A 17,267-nucleotide genomic window follows, 5' to 3' on the forward strand; every position below is an offset into this window, starting at 1 on the left:
TCATGAGCACCCTTGTATGAAAGGAGGGGGAAAGTAATAATCTGGTAGATCTAGGGAACATTTTATGGGGAGAACAAAGAAAGAGATCCACATGGCAGCACACTATACAAGAGACAGAGACTTTACATAAGTTACACTTAGGTTTCAAGTTCAAAACTATGTTGGCTTTATTTCAAACTACAGAAAGAACAAAAAAACTTTGAAACCTAAATTGAACATTTCTCCCTAAAATAAATAATGGCTTTTTATTTGTCACCTGTCTGTGTGTATATATATATATATATATATATATATATATATATATAAGAAGGTATTGGATTCAAATCCATCTTGGGCCTTTCTGTGTGGAGTTAGTAAAGTATACAAGTATTCCACACATTTTCTCAAGCACTTCTTCAGACCCCCATCACAGAGACTTTCAGATGACATTAGCAAATATTACTCATATTGATTTGAATCCGGCCTGGGCCTTTCTGTGTGGAGTTTGCATGTTCTCCCCGTGTCCACATGGGTTTCCTCCAGGTACTCCGGTTTCCTCCCACTGTCCAAAGACATGCAGGTAGGCTAATTGGAGACTCTAAATTGCCCATAGGTATGAGTGTATGAATGAATGGTGAGTGAATGTGTGTGCCCTGAGAAAGATTGGGGGCCTGTCCAGGATGTATTCTTACCTCTCACCCAAAGCATGCTGGGATAGGCCCCAGCACCCCCTGCGACCATGCCTAGAATAAGGGGGTATAGATAATGGATGAAGATGAGTGACAAAATAAAGGAAAAACCTACATAAAGTGTTGGGCCACCATGAGCCTCCAAAACAGCTTCAATGTGCCTTGGCATTGATTCAAAAAGTCTCAGGAACCTTACTGGAGGGATGGACAATTCTTCCAAAAGATATTCCCTCATTTGGTGTTTTTATGATGGTGGTGGAGAGCGCTGTCTAACACATCGGTTCAAAATCTCCCATAGGTGTTCAACTGGGTTGAGATCTGGTGACTGTGAAGGCCATAGCATATGGTTCACATCATTTTCATACTCAAACCATTCAGTGACCCCTCATGCCCTGTGGATGGGGGCATTGACATTCTGGAAGAGACCACTCCCTTCAGGATAAAAATGTTTCATCATAGAATAAAGGTGATCACTCAGCACTCAGAAAAACTTCATATTGATTTGCAGTTACTTCCCTCTAAAGGGACAAGTGGACCCGGAAAATGCCTCCCACAGCATTACAGAGCCAACAAACCCCCCTCACTGTTGGGGTCAAGCATTCAGGCCTGTACCTGTCTCTTGGTGTAAGCCACACATGCACTCGCCAACTTGTCGAGAATTCAGTGAAGAATGACTCATCTGATTACATCACCTTTTTCCACATCTCTGTAGGCCAGTGCCTATGGTTTTTTCACCACTGAATTCTCAAATCTGCATTTGCCTTTGTAATGAGGGGTTTACGCACTGAAACCCTACTATAATATCTTTCTCTATGTCATTGTTGACAAACTGTTCTGGCTGACAGACTGATCTGGTCCTGCATTGACATTCTCAGTCACCTGGGAAGAGTTGCTCTTCTGTTTTTCCTTACACATCACACTAATGCACAAGCATTACCGTCATTGAATGTGTGCTTTTGGCCACAATTTCTGGCCCCATTTACTGATGCCTTTCTCATAGATCTAAAGGCAGGTGTCACTTTAGTCATTGTTCCTATTAAAACACTAGCCAGTTCAGCAGTCTTTGTGACTGAAGCTCCTTCCATCCGTGCCCCAATAATGAACCCCCTTTCAAAGTCACTTAGATCTGTTCCTCTTGTCATGATTGATCCAAAATTGAGGTCAACTGGGCCTGCTGAGCAGTTTTATACACGCCGCAGACCATGATAGGATGTTAATTGCTTAATTGTATAATGCAGTGCACCTGTATGGAAGCATCTGCATTCATTGTGTTTCTCCACTCATTTATTCAAGTTTTTCCTTTAATTTGTCACCTGTCTATATATATATATACACACACACACACATACAGACAGACAATCAGGTGACAAACTAAAGGGAAAACTGAGTGGACAAACATAACGAAAGCAAATGTAAAATATAAATGGTTCCTGTGTGTTCTCCGTGCATGATCAAGAAATCAAAATGATTCCTTGTTTGTCGCAAATGTATCATTTGTAGAGGTTGCAGGTATGTGCTATTGCCCCATTATTTTTCAAAAACAGAATGGAAGCATGAACATCATCGAAGCTTCTTTTGAGTAAGGCTAAAATCCTAAACGTAGCCTAACTTAAAACAGAAAGGAAAATGTCCCTTTAAGATCCAATTTATTTTCTCCCGTAAAACATTTTCCCTTTAAGAGAATGCGACATTGCGCGTGCGCGAAACGATGCAAAACTTTCTAGAGTCCTAAACTTCGTAGCTAGCAACCACCAAACTACTTAGAAAGCTTTCGGGTACGGCAAAATACAACAGCTGGCCAGCAGACGCAAAAATGGCTTTCCGCAGAAGGAACAAAAGTTACCCATTTTTCAGCCAGGAATTTTTTATTCACAATCATGCAGACATCGTATTTTGCTTGGTGGTATTCATTTTGGTTGGACTCATGTTTGAGGTGAGTGTTTTTGATTGCTGCTTTTTTCTCTAAATATGTATGTTCTTTCAGGGAGGTTAGCTATGTGGTCTTAGCGCTAACGTAGTTAGCCAGCTATGTTCGTCTTAGACCGGTCTACAGACCGAAGACTAGTGGTGGAAACAGTCAAAGTTTACCTTACGAAACCGCTTCAATACATTTACAATATAAGATAACTATTGTAGTTTGAGACTAAAACGGATTCCATTTCTAGCAAAATAACGCTATTAGCAATTTAACCTGATTGCTCAATTAAATCACTGCGTTTTGTATGTGACTTACAGTAAGTTAGCTTGAAACGTAGTTAGCTATTCGTTTACTTGCTAAGGTGGCCAGCTAACATTACATCAAGAAATTCCGGACCCAGAGTTTTCTTATCCAGTTTAACATATTAACGTTTTTGTGCCGTACTGAGCCGTTGGGAATCGCTATACATAATCTTCTTAAGCCAACGTTGGATAATTAGCCTTACTATCGATTTTCCACGATAGAGACAGGCAGGGAGACATAGCTTCCACGTAGATTGCTAGTCTAACGTTACATTATTTGCATTGGATGTTTTTTTGAATTATTTAAGTGTATGATTAAGGCTAGTATTTCGGCTTTAGTCAAGGTGCACCCAGTTAAATGTGCGAACAATACGCTGTTAACCAGCGAGCGCCTCGCCCGAAGTTTTGAACTCCACTGAACTGGTACTCAGATAGTGCCACGTCTCTCTAACTGGACTGGGGTCCCCTTTTTCTGGAATGGAAATGAAGAGTAGAGCGGTTCGACTCAGCACGGTCACGAACTGTGATCGCTCGTTGTACTTGTGTTTTATCAGATCTAAAGCTGGCTAGCTATCCGACTATTTCCCTAATGCCAGGTGTTCGTTCAGAAGTGCTAGCTGTAATTTAGCCAAGCCATCACGGCACTTACATTGACAATGGAGATTCTGTGAAAAACTTCAAACGGGGCGGTAACATAGCTATCTGACTAAGTCTCACTCGTATTGTAACGTATTCTAACTTGCTTATCTACAAAGAGTACCTGCACTCGCTGACTTTGCTAACGTTACGTAAAGGTATTTAGACGACCTGCTAGCTAGTAGCCGGCTTGCCATTTTTTCTGAGTTACCTCCGGATATTTGGGACATTATTTTAATTTGGGAAATAATATTGCAAAAATATAAGCTAACCTTCAAGCTATTTTCTAACAGTTCACTAATCGGATCTGCATGGAAACTTGGTCATATTGAGTACGGTAGTGATTCCAAATTTCGGTCCTGGAGTAAGTTAATTTTTCTTAATTGGGTGTTTTTCATATTTAGAGGGATTATTTAGCCCCTTAAAACACATTATCTAAGAAATACCTATGCGTGCAATGAAGAATAATATCCCCATGAGTTTATTGTGATATATTACAAACAATAAAATAAAAGCGGTTGTTAACACAATCCGGGTTTGGCTCGTTATCATTTGGTTTGTCTTTGAATTCTTCATTATCTTCCAGATGGTTAGATTTAGTGGCCAGGTGTCTACACTGACCAGTTTGAAGCCTATTGGTTCACTTCAGTATTTAATTTGATCTGTTAAAAATACACAATATTTATTTATGTATTTATAATAATAATAATAATATGAACCTATTAATGAACCTGTCATCTATAACCAATTCCTTAAATAAAAACTTAAAAAAATGCAAGGAGAACCATCATGTTCTGTCATATTTGTACAGGGAGGTCAGTGTAATGGGTACCAACATCAATGTGTGCAACACTTGTAATGGCTAGCTAATATTTAATGATTTAATTTATGTTGCATCGAAATAATTTACCAAGAGTTTGTAGCGTTAGCTGGATCAATAATTCAGAATTTAGGACAGGGTATTCCATCTAAATCTGCTTTGATTTAGCAATCAAGCTTGTTAAAGGTCCAGGCGACTTCATTCAAATTGTGGTTATATTCCCCAGACATGGTAACAATTGATAGACTTAATATTTCTTTCATGATTTTAACCCAGTTATAACCATTCAATTAAAATATTGGATTATTGTGACCTGGTCAGTGGACTAGGACAGGGTGGCTGTGTATCCTGCGCTCATTAACATTCATATTTGTAAGACACGTATGTAAACCATTCCTCATCGCTAGTTAGGTTAGAGTCAGTTAGAGCAGTAACCTTACACTACCAGACTAAATGAAATATTACAGGTTATTGTGATATTGCTGTGCCTGTGGGCTCCAGAATTAAAACCCATTTCTTGTAGGTCTCTCCATTTTTGTTAAAAGAAAAAAGGGTGTTGCTTTCTCCACATCCAGAGGAGGGGCAATGCTTAGGCATTTTCCACTTAGCTTGCCTTACCCGCACAAAAGTGGTAAGACCGTCATTTGCATATTACATGTGTAAAAGATTTCACTGGACTTAAGGTTTTTGTTTTGTAACTAGCACCCAGATAACACCGCCCACTGAAAACCTGGTGTTTGTCTAAGGGGGAAAGCAAGCAAGTTTTTTTTTTTTTTTTTTTTTTTTTTTTGCAAGAATCATTTAAAAAATATTTCTTGGCCTTTGTGAATAAAAAAAAGTATTAAGACAACACATGATCAGGAAAGAATTTCAGTTTCCTGGACCTTTTAAAGCCGGACTGAAATGTGAAATACTGCATCATTATTTATATTCTATATCATTGCAAAATTGTTTTTAAATGGTTTTGAAATTATTATTTTTTTTAAATGATAAAAATTAATACTTTTGGACATCATAAAAATGTTACTATCATGTTACTATGGAGGTCGGATATTGTGTGGGCAGGGTCGAAGGCGTACTCCTTGCGTTTTGAGTGACAGCTAGTGGGCGGACCGTCTGAGGCTGAGACTACAGCTAGAGTGACCGGCAGGATGTAGGCTAAACCTTGTTGTTACTTAGCAAGTTGATGCTGCTGATTCTCTGAGGAATGAAGCAGTTGTAAGTAACGTCAGTAATGCCCTACCTTACAGTACGCTGTTGGTAATAAAAAAGCTAGGCATACCCTTGCTTTCCCTGTTTAACCGTGTGTGTTCTGCGAGCTGAGTGCCCACTGTTCTGAAACCCCGTCTTGGTTCCGTTTGACAACCCACGTCACAGGTGCGTTTCTCGGTCTGGCAAGCGACATCACTTTGTTTACCAATGAACTGCAAAGCTATTTAAAAAATACATTTTAAAATGACAGAAAAGTAGACAGCTGAAGTCAGCATTCCCTCCCAGTAGGCTAGTACAATGAACTCGGGCGAACTCAAATTACGATGGCAGGAAAAAAAATAAAAGTGCAGATGGTGGGAAAATGTTGACTGTGACAGCCATCAAGATAAAACAATAGGGTGACAGGCTACATTTCAGTAGATAGGTAAAGCTAAATGAGTTGTCATATTGCACAAAGTCAACAAATCTCCGTAGCTAGCTAGATAAATAATATTCAGCTTTCCTGAATTGTTGCTTTATATTTTGTGTGATAATTATGTTGATGCTAAGATTGCTTTTCAGTTATGCCAGCTAACGTTAGTGAATGTAGCTGTTAGCTATCCTCCTTGTAAACCAGGCGAAGGTAATTCATACACTCAGTAATTATACATCCAAAATTTTATAATATATTATTGTGGTTATCCTCCGTACTGCTCCGTACTGTGTTTGATCGAATTGTGGGGACTGCTCCAGGGTTCAGTCGCAGTTCTTTGCAAAATCCACTCTGTTTTTGCGCCCAATTCAAAAAGTCGTCTGGTTTAAAATGCAGACTTGTGTTGTTTGACACTAATGAACCTGATAAAATTCTACCCACTTGTTTTTTACATTTGTGTCCTTCGGGATTGCGTGTAGTGAGTCCGTATCCTTCAGTCAGTGTATCCTTCAACATAGCAGTGTTGCAAGGTGCCGTGTTTGCCAGACTTGACAGTGGAAAATGCAGCCTAGCCCTCAATGTCAATCATAAGCAAATACACGCTGTGATAGGCTGCATGCAAATGAGACCGCTTCCTGACGTCAAGAAGCAGCAATTTAAAAAATGTGGAGAAAAGCACAGTAGGTAGCGCAGTTATTTTTAAAACACCAGTTTCTATAATTCAAAACAAAAAAATATAAATTGTAAATGATTTCATAATACAGCTGACACTGCCTATTTTACCACCAAGGGTAGTACAAAATATAAGCAAAGCAATTTTAGTCCGACTTTAACATTCATGACAGAATTAGCAAGTAATGACATTAGCTAGCTAGCAAAACCTACATTTTTTATTTACATTATCCGAACTCACTGGCTCGCTAACATTCCATGTTGATGGATGTAACATTGGTTAGCCAGTGGGCTAGCTTTCCAAATTTGAGCAGACATTAACCAAATTCAGTATTGATGGTGACAATATGGGAGCTAGATAATTTTGTGCCACTGCCCCCAGACCTTGGAATACCTTACCACCATACATGTAAATGCAGTAGTCTCTCCTCCTTCAAAACTAAACTTGCATACCTATCACGCCAGCAATACTGTACTCATTCCCCCTCTTAACAATCCTCTCAAATTTACTCCCACTTCTGCCTCTTATCTCTTTAGTCTTTGGTGCTTTATGATTCCATGTCATTTTATTGACAGTGCATGTATTTTATTTATTTTATTCTTACTTTTATGTTTTTTCTCTGTATATCGTTTGACCTGTTTTATGTTTTGTGAAGTGACCTAGGGTCTGAGAAAGGTGCTATATAACTAAAATGTATGAATAAGGTAATATTATGATTATTATTATTATTATTAACTTATGATCGAAGCAAGGAGAACAATGTAGTTCAGGGAAATGTTGGTCGTTCCTCCCGCTAGGCTCTGATTGAAGAAAGTTGGAGACACAAGCGTACAAATCACATTTACACCAAATGATATGCAGGGTAGCATTTGGGAGGTTGCAATGGCAGATTTGAGAGGTTGTAATTACTTGTCTTTGCTGTGGTTGTGCAAGTTTGCAGCTGTTTTTTTTAAATGTATTCTCACATTAGGCTCTTGTCAATGCAATTTCCACGCCACTTTTGTTGCTTGAAATGTGTTGTCTCTGTTATTTCAAGCAATAACATCACACGAGGCAATTCGCAAGAAATATAAATTGTAGTCAATCCCCAATCAGAATAAAATGTGTTACGTAATCTTGTTCAATATTGTGCCGATACATTCTAATGGTGTTTATTTTGGTTTATTTGTAGGGAATTTAGTCTCTGTGTTTTGTCCTATGTCACTGGCTCTGCTTTCAACAAGGAAATCCAAAACTTTATGTGCATTCCAAATTTTTGATCTCCTTGAAAACGAGGACGAATCCCCGAAACACCATATTAGTTAAATTAATGTTATAGACTAAAACCTAGGTGCTTCAGTGCGCATGCAACCTGTATCTGTACTCATGACTCATGTAGGCCTATATGATTGGTTATTGCATGAAATCGGTTGCATGAAGTTGACCTGCTCGAAACCGATTGCAAGTAAATTGCCTCCCAGTTGCAAGTAAATTGCAGTGATGTTTCACAAAGCAATCCTAGGGCAATTCAGTTGCATCCAACAAACGTTGCCTGGAGATTGCACTGGGTAACAAGACCCTAATTTTACAGATTTGTGAAACCAATTACACATTTGTGAATCCATTCAACAGATTGGTGATCTACAAAAATACCTCCATAGAATTCACATTACTTACCGGTCTCTGTGCATTGCAACCTCCACAACTACTCTCCCTCCACCTTCTTCTCTGGTGTTACTACAATCCTTCACTCTCTGGAATCTTTTTCCGAACTCTCCACCGATACTGCTGCAGCCACGCTCTTCTCCTTTCTCTTGTTAGCACTTGATTCTCTCTGTCCCCTTGTCAGCAGACCTGCAAGGCTATCCTCTCCTAGTCCCTGGCTGACTGATAGCATCTGTGCTATTGGGAAAACCTTATGTGCAACAGAAAGATGATGCACGAACAGAGACCCTGCTGACCTATCCATTTACTACTGCATTTTCGTCCTCTGTCACAGCTGCTAAGACCAACATTTATCAAACTAAAACTAAAACTCATCCCATAACCCATGTGAAGTGTTCTCTACTTTCTCGTTACTCCATTACCCAACCCCTTCAACCCTGACTGCAGACAACTTTTCCACATTCTTTGACAGGAAGGTTACTGCAGACAACTTTTCCACATTCTTTGACAGGAAGGTTACTGACAGTGGCGTGTCCAGACAAATTTAGTAGTGGGGGCACAAGTGGGGCACAGAACCAAACAGAGGTGGACATGAAAACAATAATAAATTTGACTAGCTACGTTAGCTTTCGTCATTTTGCTACAGAATCAGTCATATTTTCTGTAACGTTAACGTTATGCATTCACACATGCAAAACAGTTAACCCCTTAGCGCACATACCAGATCTTGCCAATCCTTGCCCATTTAGGGGGTACCCTATTTAATGCTTTATAACTCCAGATGTGAACACCACAGTCTTGAAAAATGGCTTAAATGAAGCAAGACATTTGTACAATTTACAATACTAATGCAGATTAGTTAATATTCATAATTTTGGAAGAAATAAAGTGCCACAAATGCAATTGTCTAGACAAAAAAATCAAAAATGAATTTGGACTTTTTTAGTTTGCAATGAAATACTGAGAGATTGCATATATACAGCAGGTTAAACTATACATGTGCTGGGTCAAAAACTTCTTGACCACAAATTCATAAAATCTAAGGGAGGATATGTAGAACTACTATAGATTTATGAAGCAAAACATAAGCAGTGTACTCAGCATCTCCAAATCTATCCAAAATGTCTAAATTGTGCATTGCTGTAAATCACAACATATTCACATATTTCACTACAAATCAACTGTTTTGACTCAAGAAACTCACTGTTGCATCATTTTCAAGTGGGAATTACAAGCTTTCCATCAGTACAGTGGTCTAAAATATCTATAACATCCAAAATCTCTCCAAAAATGAATAAAATGCTTTTTGTCCATTATAAAGCATATAAATGAGCCCCTTATGAAGGTTTAAAGTAATAATCTCGAAGATTTAATGTCTGTTAAGTCACTATCTATCGTCGAATTAGGTAACAGAATGGTGATTGAGACTATTATATTAATTTATATTATTATTATTATAATAATTTAGGATTAAAGAACTAGGTGTCTGTGGCGACATTCCCGGAAACAAATCACAATTGGCGCATAGTTAGTGACGCGTTTTCCATCACCCATCAGTGGTTGGTCCGCCAGAAAGGGCAGACGGAGCTAACGCAACAGGCTCACTCTTCAACTCACTTGTGTGTGAGCGGCGTGCTGTTTTTTCCAGTGTCTTCTAGCGTTACAATAACAGAGAAGGGGGGGAGGTGTATTATGGAACCCTAAAAAGTTTTTGTGTAACATGAGGTCATTATTTGTTGATGTAGCCTACATTTTGTATTACATTTGATGACAATGTAACGTTACTAAATTGCATAACCATTTGCACAGGTAACGTCGCTACCAGACCATGTCAAGAAAGGCAAACATTAGTTTAGACACCGTTGCGCACAGTATCCATCTCTCATATCAGGTAACGTTGCGTTAGCTAGCTAGCTAATGTAATTAACACAATCTAATGTCAGCTAACAATTATAAAAAACGCTAGCTAACACTATCGACCGATACCGACCTCACAAACCGTCTCTCGAATGCAATGCTACCTTGTTGCAACGTTGCAACGTAGCTAACTAAAGTCCAGTTCAGATCAATGATTCGCAAAGAGACTGGATGCAACTTGCAAATTTCCAAGACGTCTGATTGTAAACGTTCTAAAACTTTTTGACAAGGTGGGTCTTTTGAGACCCCAGGCAACGGCTTCAGATGCTCTGCAACTAACCTGTTCGCACCGCTGCAACATTCTAAAACTGTTTTGTCTCGTTGCGAATCATTGATCTGAACTGGCCTTAACGTTACCGTTATTTACATTGCCATCAAGTTCATCAATATATTATAATGATCGGAATAAAGCCGGGGTATAGGTGGAGCAGAGCCGTCTGATTTCTGTGTAAAGATGTCAAGCCGGAGAAAACTAAATAAAAGAATACGGCAGTATGGATTAGCGTTGTTATTATTTTATTACACTTCCTCATATGTTCCTTCAACCTTGATGCCCTTTTTTGATGAAATCTCCTTTGTTTTTGTTTTATTCTTCTTGTTCTGATTGCTAATTTAACACACAGCTCAGCTTTATCCTCGAATAGTTTAGCTAGCAAAACCAGAAAAACCAGGCGTAACATTTTTCAAGGCAGTTTGAAAAATATCACACATTTTTCAAGGCAGTTTGAAAAATATCACACAGCAATCATTCACGAAAAAGACTGTTTATTGTGCACGAGATGCATAATTGCACGAGCCACAGCGAATCACGCGAATTCTTCTCTGCAGTGTGGGCAAAAGGTGGATAAAGAACGTTTGTAGAAATTGATCATCACTAATTCTACCCCAGGTCTGCTACCGCATTTTAACTCGGCTCAGCAGTGTAAAGACAGCCTAATGTTAGACAATGAATGAGTATGTATATAACATTACTTTTATAACAACCATTTTTTATTCAGTAAATAGTAAGTGTTATAGTTGGCGTGGCCCAGGTGCCAACTGACTGACGTCACACAGGCGACACTGGTTGGATCTCTGGGAAGTGAGGTCCAAAAACACACCTGCAATTACCGCTTCTCACCATTGGTACCGCCAAAGAGAACGAAATGGAAATCTTCGAGATTGTAATTTTAAGATGAAACATTGCTATCGATTAAAAAATAATGCAAACATTGTCACACAATGCGGTACAGTACCTAAATGTGTAATAATTAACTCTTGTATGCATTTCTATACTCTGTACTCTCTTATGTTTTCTTCTATGGGGATGGGATGATATGAAAACAATTTTCAGCCGTCCACCACGTTTTGGCAATGTTCCAGCTTTCACATCATCGCTGTTGCATGCTTCACAAAAACTATTACACTACTAACGCTTACATTGCAGTGTAATATATCCACACTATATAATACCACAAACCTATTTAACAACACTCAATTTCAAAAATAATGTAGGCCTATATAACCAAAGTATTTTGAGCAGTAATAATTACATAGCAATGATGAAATCTTATCCATGTTCAATAGATGGAGACAGAGACAGTAAATCAATGATACTGTTCTATTCTCTTCTGTTTTGCTCCAGAAAACGATGTCAGCTAGGTGTATCAGCAAACATATGGCTTAGCTATGCCCAGAAGTCCTTAATAATAATAGTATTTTCAAAGAAATTACTAAAAATCGTTGACCACGTTTTGTTAGGTGCAGCGTATTTTTCTGCTACCACAGAGTGAATGCGTAAGTGAATGCGATGATAAGAACAATTTTGGTTATGCTGACCTAAAAACGCTATTCCAAAAGCAAAATTAGACATGCTATACACCATTGGAAAGCTTATACTCTCACCTACTAAATAAATGAATTGTCAATCAAGCCAGACTGTAGTAAAAAGGGCGACAACGCCGTAAACAACACGTGTGGTATTACGCACAGGTATTTTGGAAGGTACCCAGGCATCACAAATGTGCGTATATTTCAAACAGATTGTCCAAGACAATATATGACCACTCAGTCTCAAAGGAGACATCTCTACTCGTAAAACCAACGGGAAGGTTGTATATTTATTCAATATTTAGTCCCAGATATTGACTGTAGAATGACATGGTATCATTTTTTAAAACTTTTTCTTGTTTATTTCGTTATTCTGTGAGCAGCGTTTTCACTGCTGTATTGGCATATCTTAGGGCTATTGTCGGGTTTATCTATGTTGCTATGACGGAATACGATTTTTTAGTGGTGAAAGAATATTTTTATGAATGCCAAGATAGACAATGTTGTCCATTATGTCATGGGTGGGGGGTGTAGTTGTACATGAGACTGCGGGGACGGGGCGCATGTTAAATGAACGACCAGAGCGACAATGGTGGCAGTGCGAATCTCCGTATTCAGCATAGTTGTTGTGTATCGTCTACTAATGAAACTAAAACAATGCGTTTCTGTTTTAACCCATACTTTGGTTGCAGTAAAACTGAATGTTTGAGTTCAGTGATCTCGGCACGCCGGCATGCCGACCACTAGGGGCTTTGCGCTAAGAGGTTAACTGATTTTAATTAAAAGGACATTACATTCAAGCTGCTTAATTTAACGTTAACGTTACAGAATAAAACACAACTGAGTGCTAGAACGTTTTTCTGTCCAGCTAACCTAATGTTAACCGCTAGCCCATTTCAGCTAGCAGTAGCTAACTAGTCTAGGTGTCTGGTACTAATGTTAACGATATATCAACTTCAGCTATCATCTTTCTTTTTGTTACTTAACTAGTTTTATTTCATCAAACTAAACAAACATGACGATTTAACAAAGGTAACGTTACCAGGCTGTTCAAGTGACCCGTCCATAGACCATCAGATGTGGTGCTGGTGATCCAGTCCAGTCAGAACAGCTTGGTTCACGATTTTGGCGGCTTTCTCCGATTCACTCACTGGCACATTGCCTGAACGAGACTGTCACACATGGCTGCAGTAGGCTAACATGCTGGAAGTCGAGAGTTTTAAAAAGACATGATTGACAACCTAAAAACCTATCAAGTGCCAGATCCAGTAGGGGGGAGCACCCGTGGTGGCCAATCAGATTTCAGTGGGGGCGGGTGCCACCCCTGGCCACCACGTTGACATTCCCCTGGTTACTGACATCTACCCCCACCCTTCTCTCTCTGCTTTCTCTTTTCTCTGTTCCTGCTCTCTCTCTATGCTACTGCCTGCTCCGTAGATCCCATCCCTGCACTCCTCTAGTTAGTCTCTCCTGACATCCTCTCATTCATCTGCTCTCTGGTGAACTCCTCTCTGTCCACTGAATATGTCCCTGCAGTCTTCAAACAGGCTTGTTTTACCCACTACTCAAAAACCCACCCTCGCCCCCTCTGTCATCGAGAACTACGGCCTGTCTCTGTCCTTCCCTTTCTCCTAAAACTCTTCAGGATGCTGTTTCAACTCTTTTCAAGTCTGTCCATTTCTGTAACAAAATAACCCTCACCAGTCTGACTTAAAGGCTCACCACTCAACTGAGACTGCCCTGCTTGCAGCCACCAAGGACATCCACAACGGAAAGGCAGTTTCTCTCTCCTGTTTCTACTCTCCTTGACCTCTCTACAGCATATAATACTGTTCACTACCAACTCCTGTTGTCTTCCCTGTCTACCTAGGTGATGTACAGCACAGCTCTCAACTGGTTTGCTTCTTACCTTGACTGTCACTCCTTCCAGGTTGCATGAAGGGGTGCAGTTTCACAGCTTCAGGAACTCCTACCTGGTGTCACACTGGGCAGAGTCCTTGGCCCTCTCCTCTTTTCTCTCTGTACCGAGTCTATTGGCCCTGTCATCTCCTCCCATAGCCTGTCCTTTCATTACTATGCTGCTGATATGCAATTGTTTCTCTCCTGTCCCACATCCAGTACACTGGTCTTGGCATACATCTTAGCCTGCTTAAAAGACATTTCATGTTGGATGTCAAATTATCAGCTGGAGCTCCACTTGGCCCTACTGATTCTCTACTTCCCTAGATTACTCCGTAGTGTCACCCTCTGCATCTTCCAGGAATCTCCTGGAGGTACTTAATGACAAACTGTCCCTTTCTGAGAACATCATGGCAGTTTGTCTGGTGTGCAGATTCTTCCTGTGTAATATCTGAAGAATGTGCCCCTTCTTCACCACCTACGTAACCCAGCTGTTATTCCAAGCACTGCAAATTTCCTGCTGATCCAATCTACAACCTCCCCAGACTCAGCCATGTCACTCCCCTCTTCATGTACCTCCACAGGCTACCTACAGTCATCAACTTTATTAGATACATCTATATACTAGGGTAGGACCGCCATTTGCCTCCAGAACAGCTTGAGATGATGCATACTTTGTCATGGCACATTATTATGCTGGAAGTATCCATTTGAAAAAAGGAGGATTGTGGCCATAAAGAGATGCACATGGTCAGCAGCAATGGATAGCTATGCTGTGCTCTTCAAGTGATGCTCAGTTGTATCAAGGAACTTAAGCCGCTTTTCCACTGCAGGAACTTTCCCCAGAAACTAGTAACCTTTTGAGGAACTCGGTGCATTTCCACCGCAGGGACCAGGGTCTAAATTAAGTTCCGAGGACATTATTTTACCCCCCAAAAAGTCCCTGCACGGGGGGTAGTACTTTCCAAAAGTACAGGAACTGTGGGGGTGGGGCGCAAGCGCTGAAAATTTCTGATTGGTCGAGTACTCGCAGCATTTTATTTCAACTGCCATTTTTTAAAATCTGCAGCCACAAACTGATTTATTATTTTCATAATAACTTTATTTCAAACATGTTATGCGGCGCAGTAGCCTACTTTTGATTATAGCCTGCCAACGTCTTGGAACAGATGAGACATTAAGATTGAGGATTATAACGTGTGCTCTTCTGTTCTTTTCTTGCTTTAGCATTAAGTCTGTTTTATAAAATATTAAGCATTTGTGCTGGGACAGCATATTACGTACCAAAACATTTACATGGTTTAATTCGGTTGCTGAATATTTTCATCATATATGTTAGCTCGTTATAATTGACTCAAAAAGTTTGACACAGTTGAGGTATGCGGTAGTTCTGCGTAATTTACATTGGGGATAGCCTACAGTAAAAACAAACTGGAAAAAAGTGCCTTCCACACTTTTTGTCAGGGTGAAATAACAGGATAATTGTAGTAATCGTCCCTTTTGCTTTTTCAAACTGCCATAATTTTATTCTGTGATTCTTCACTTCCACAAAAAGACCAGGAAGACTAGACATGGACTTATGGTGCATGGTTCGCATCTGGAGGGCAGACTTCAAGTATTTAACTGCTTCACTAGCAGTAACTTTGAAGGAATCTAAAAGATGAAAGCAAACGGTGCCTGTACCACTGCAATATTAATTTAAATTTTCACGCAAGTCCGAGTTTTCATTTTATTTATTCTTGTAATTTTGCGATTATATGGAAATGACGACGAGAGTCGAATGAATCAATTCAACAGCAAATTTTTTACGATGTGTGCATGTTTTCTGCTATGAATGTTGTTACCAGTTATTTGTGGAATGTGAATGCATTCTGTCGCCTTGGATGTCAAGACATGAAAGTGAATGTTCGCATAAAAACATTATGAATGTGTTTGAGAGGATATATAAAACAGTTACGATTTGTATATTGGCCTGTTATATCCTGTTTGTTGCATAACAACGGTCCAAGTCGAACTACCAGAGTTTTCCTTGACAACGGTAAAACCCCTCCGGGTCGTCCCGTTATTGGAAAATAATGTACTACTACGGTTGTAGTATGGAGTTACAGAAGAAATCATATGACAGATGGACCCACGACGACGTCGCTTTTTCATGTCAGCGGACTAATTTGCCTAATCTTCGCGGGTCTTTAGACCGCGGTGGAAACGCAGACAACAGTGGGCTGAAGGAACCTTTTAGTTCCTTGAAAAGTAGTTCCTGGGGCTAAAAGTTTCGGGTACTTTGGGTGGAAACGCGCCTTTAGTGTATGCCAAGAAAACATTTTCCACACCACCAGCCTGCACCATTGACACCAGGTCGGATGGATCCATGGATTTATGCTGTTTTACGCCAAATTCTGCCCCTACCGCCTGCATGTCACAACAGAAATTGATATTCATTAGGCCAGGCAACATTTTTCCAATCTTCAGTATTTCAACTTTGAATAAAGATTTGTGAGTCCATTCTACAGATTTGTGAATCCATTCTACAATCCATTCTATTGTTTTGCTACAAAAATACCTCCTATGAATTATCATTACTTTATCTACTCCGCTCAAGCATCGTAGCAGTTTTCTATAGTTCATGTCATACCAGTCGTTAAAATACGATTTCAGTTGAGGCATAGTATGAATTTGTGTCTCCTGTAGGTGGTGTAAATATAGCCGTGCACTCTCCTCTCTTTTGAAAATGGTAGTAATTAAAAGTGTGAAGCCTGTCAGCTGTCAGCTTAAATGTTTTTAAATGCTCATGAAAAATGTTTTTTTTCTGTGCCTTTCTTTTGTAGCCTTTGTTGTATAATAGCAATCAGGATTGAAACATCAGTTTCTATGTTTCTGTTTTATTCTTTCAGGCAACTGCAAAAACTGCATTCCTCTTTATCCTTCCACAATACAACACCAGCACATTACCACCTGGTAAGTAATGCACATGCCTTGCTTGTCTGGCACATAACCTATGTGCTGGACCAGGTTGGTGATGATGTGAGATGAGTCCAGTCAAGTTCTGTGGTTGTTCTTTCCAAATATGATGTTTATTTACTGCTTGTGATTAATCATCATGCTGGATTCAAACACACTTAATGTTTAAAGGAGTGACATGGTGGTTGAATGTGACATTTGCCAGTTGTCTTTAGGCAACAACAAAACAAATGTGCATAATTTTTTTATTATTCAGTCATTTAAATGTATTTTAAAACATATTTTTCTAAGCATAAATTTCCCACTTTAAAAGTTCACTTTAAAACTGTCTGGGCATGGTAACCATTACCATAGCTTCCTCCATGATACATGCTCATCTTGGGAGACTGAATTTTCACA

The 17,267-nt window shown here is 39.5% G+C and overlaps 1 protein-coding gene across 1 annotated transcript in view; it reads left to right on the forward strand.

Moving 5' to 3' along the window:
• Positions 1-2,354: 2,354 nt before the first annotated feature.
• tram2 (translocation associated membrane protein 2) overlaps positions 2,355-17,267 on the forward strand; it is a 47,126-nt gene continuing 32,213 nt past the window's right edge. Inside the window, exons 1-2 of the mRNA XM_064341018.1 lie at positions 2,355-2,601; positions 16,802-16,865. Of these exons, the coding sequence (XP_064197088.1) occupies positions 2,482-2,601; positions 16,802-16,865 (184 nt within the window). The 5' untranslated portion in view covers positions 2,355-2,481. The remainder of the gene's footprint in view (positions 2,602-16,801; positions 16,866-17,267) is intronic.

This window comes from Anguilla rostrata, chromosome 6, assembly GCF_018555375.3.
Source record: "Anguilla rostrata isolate EN2019 chromosome 6, ASM1855537v3, whole genome shotgun sequence".
In the NCBI taxonomy this organism is placed as follows: Eukaryota; Metazoa; Chordata; class Actinopteri; order Anguilliformes; family Anguillidae; genus Anguilla; species Anguilla rostrata.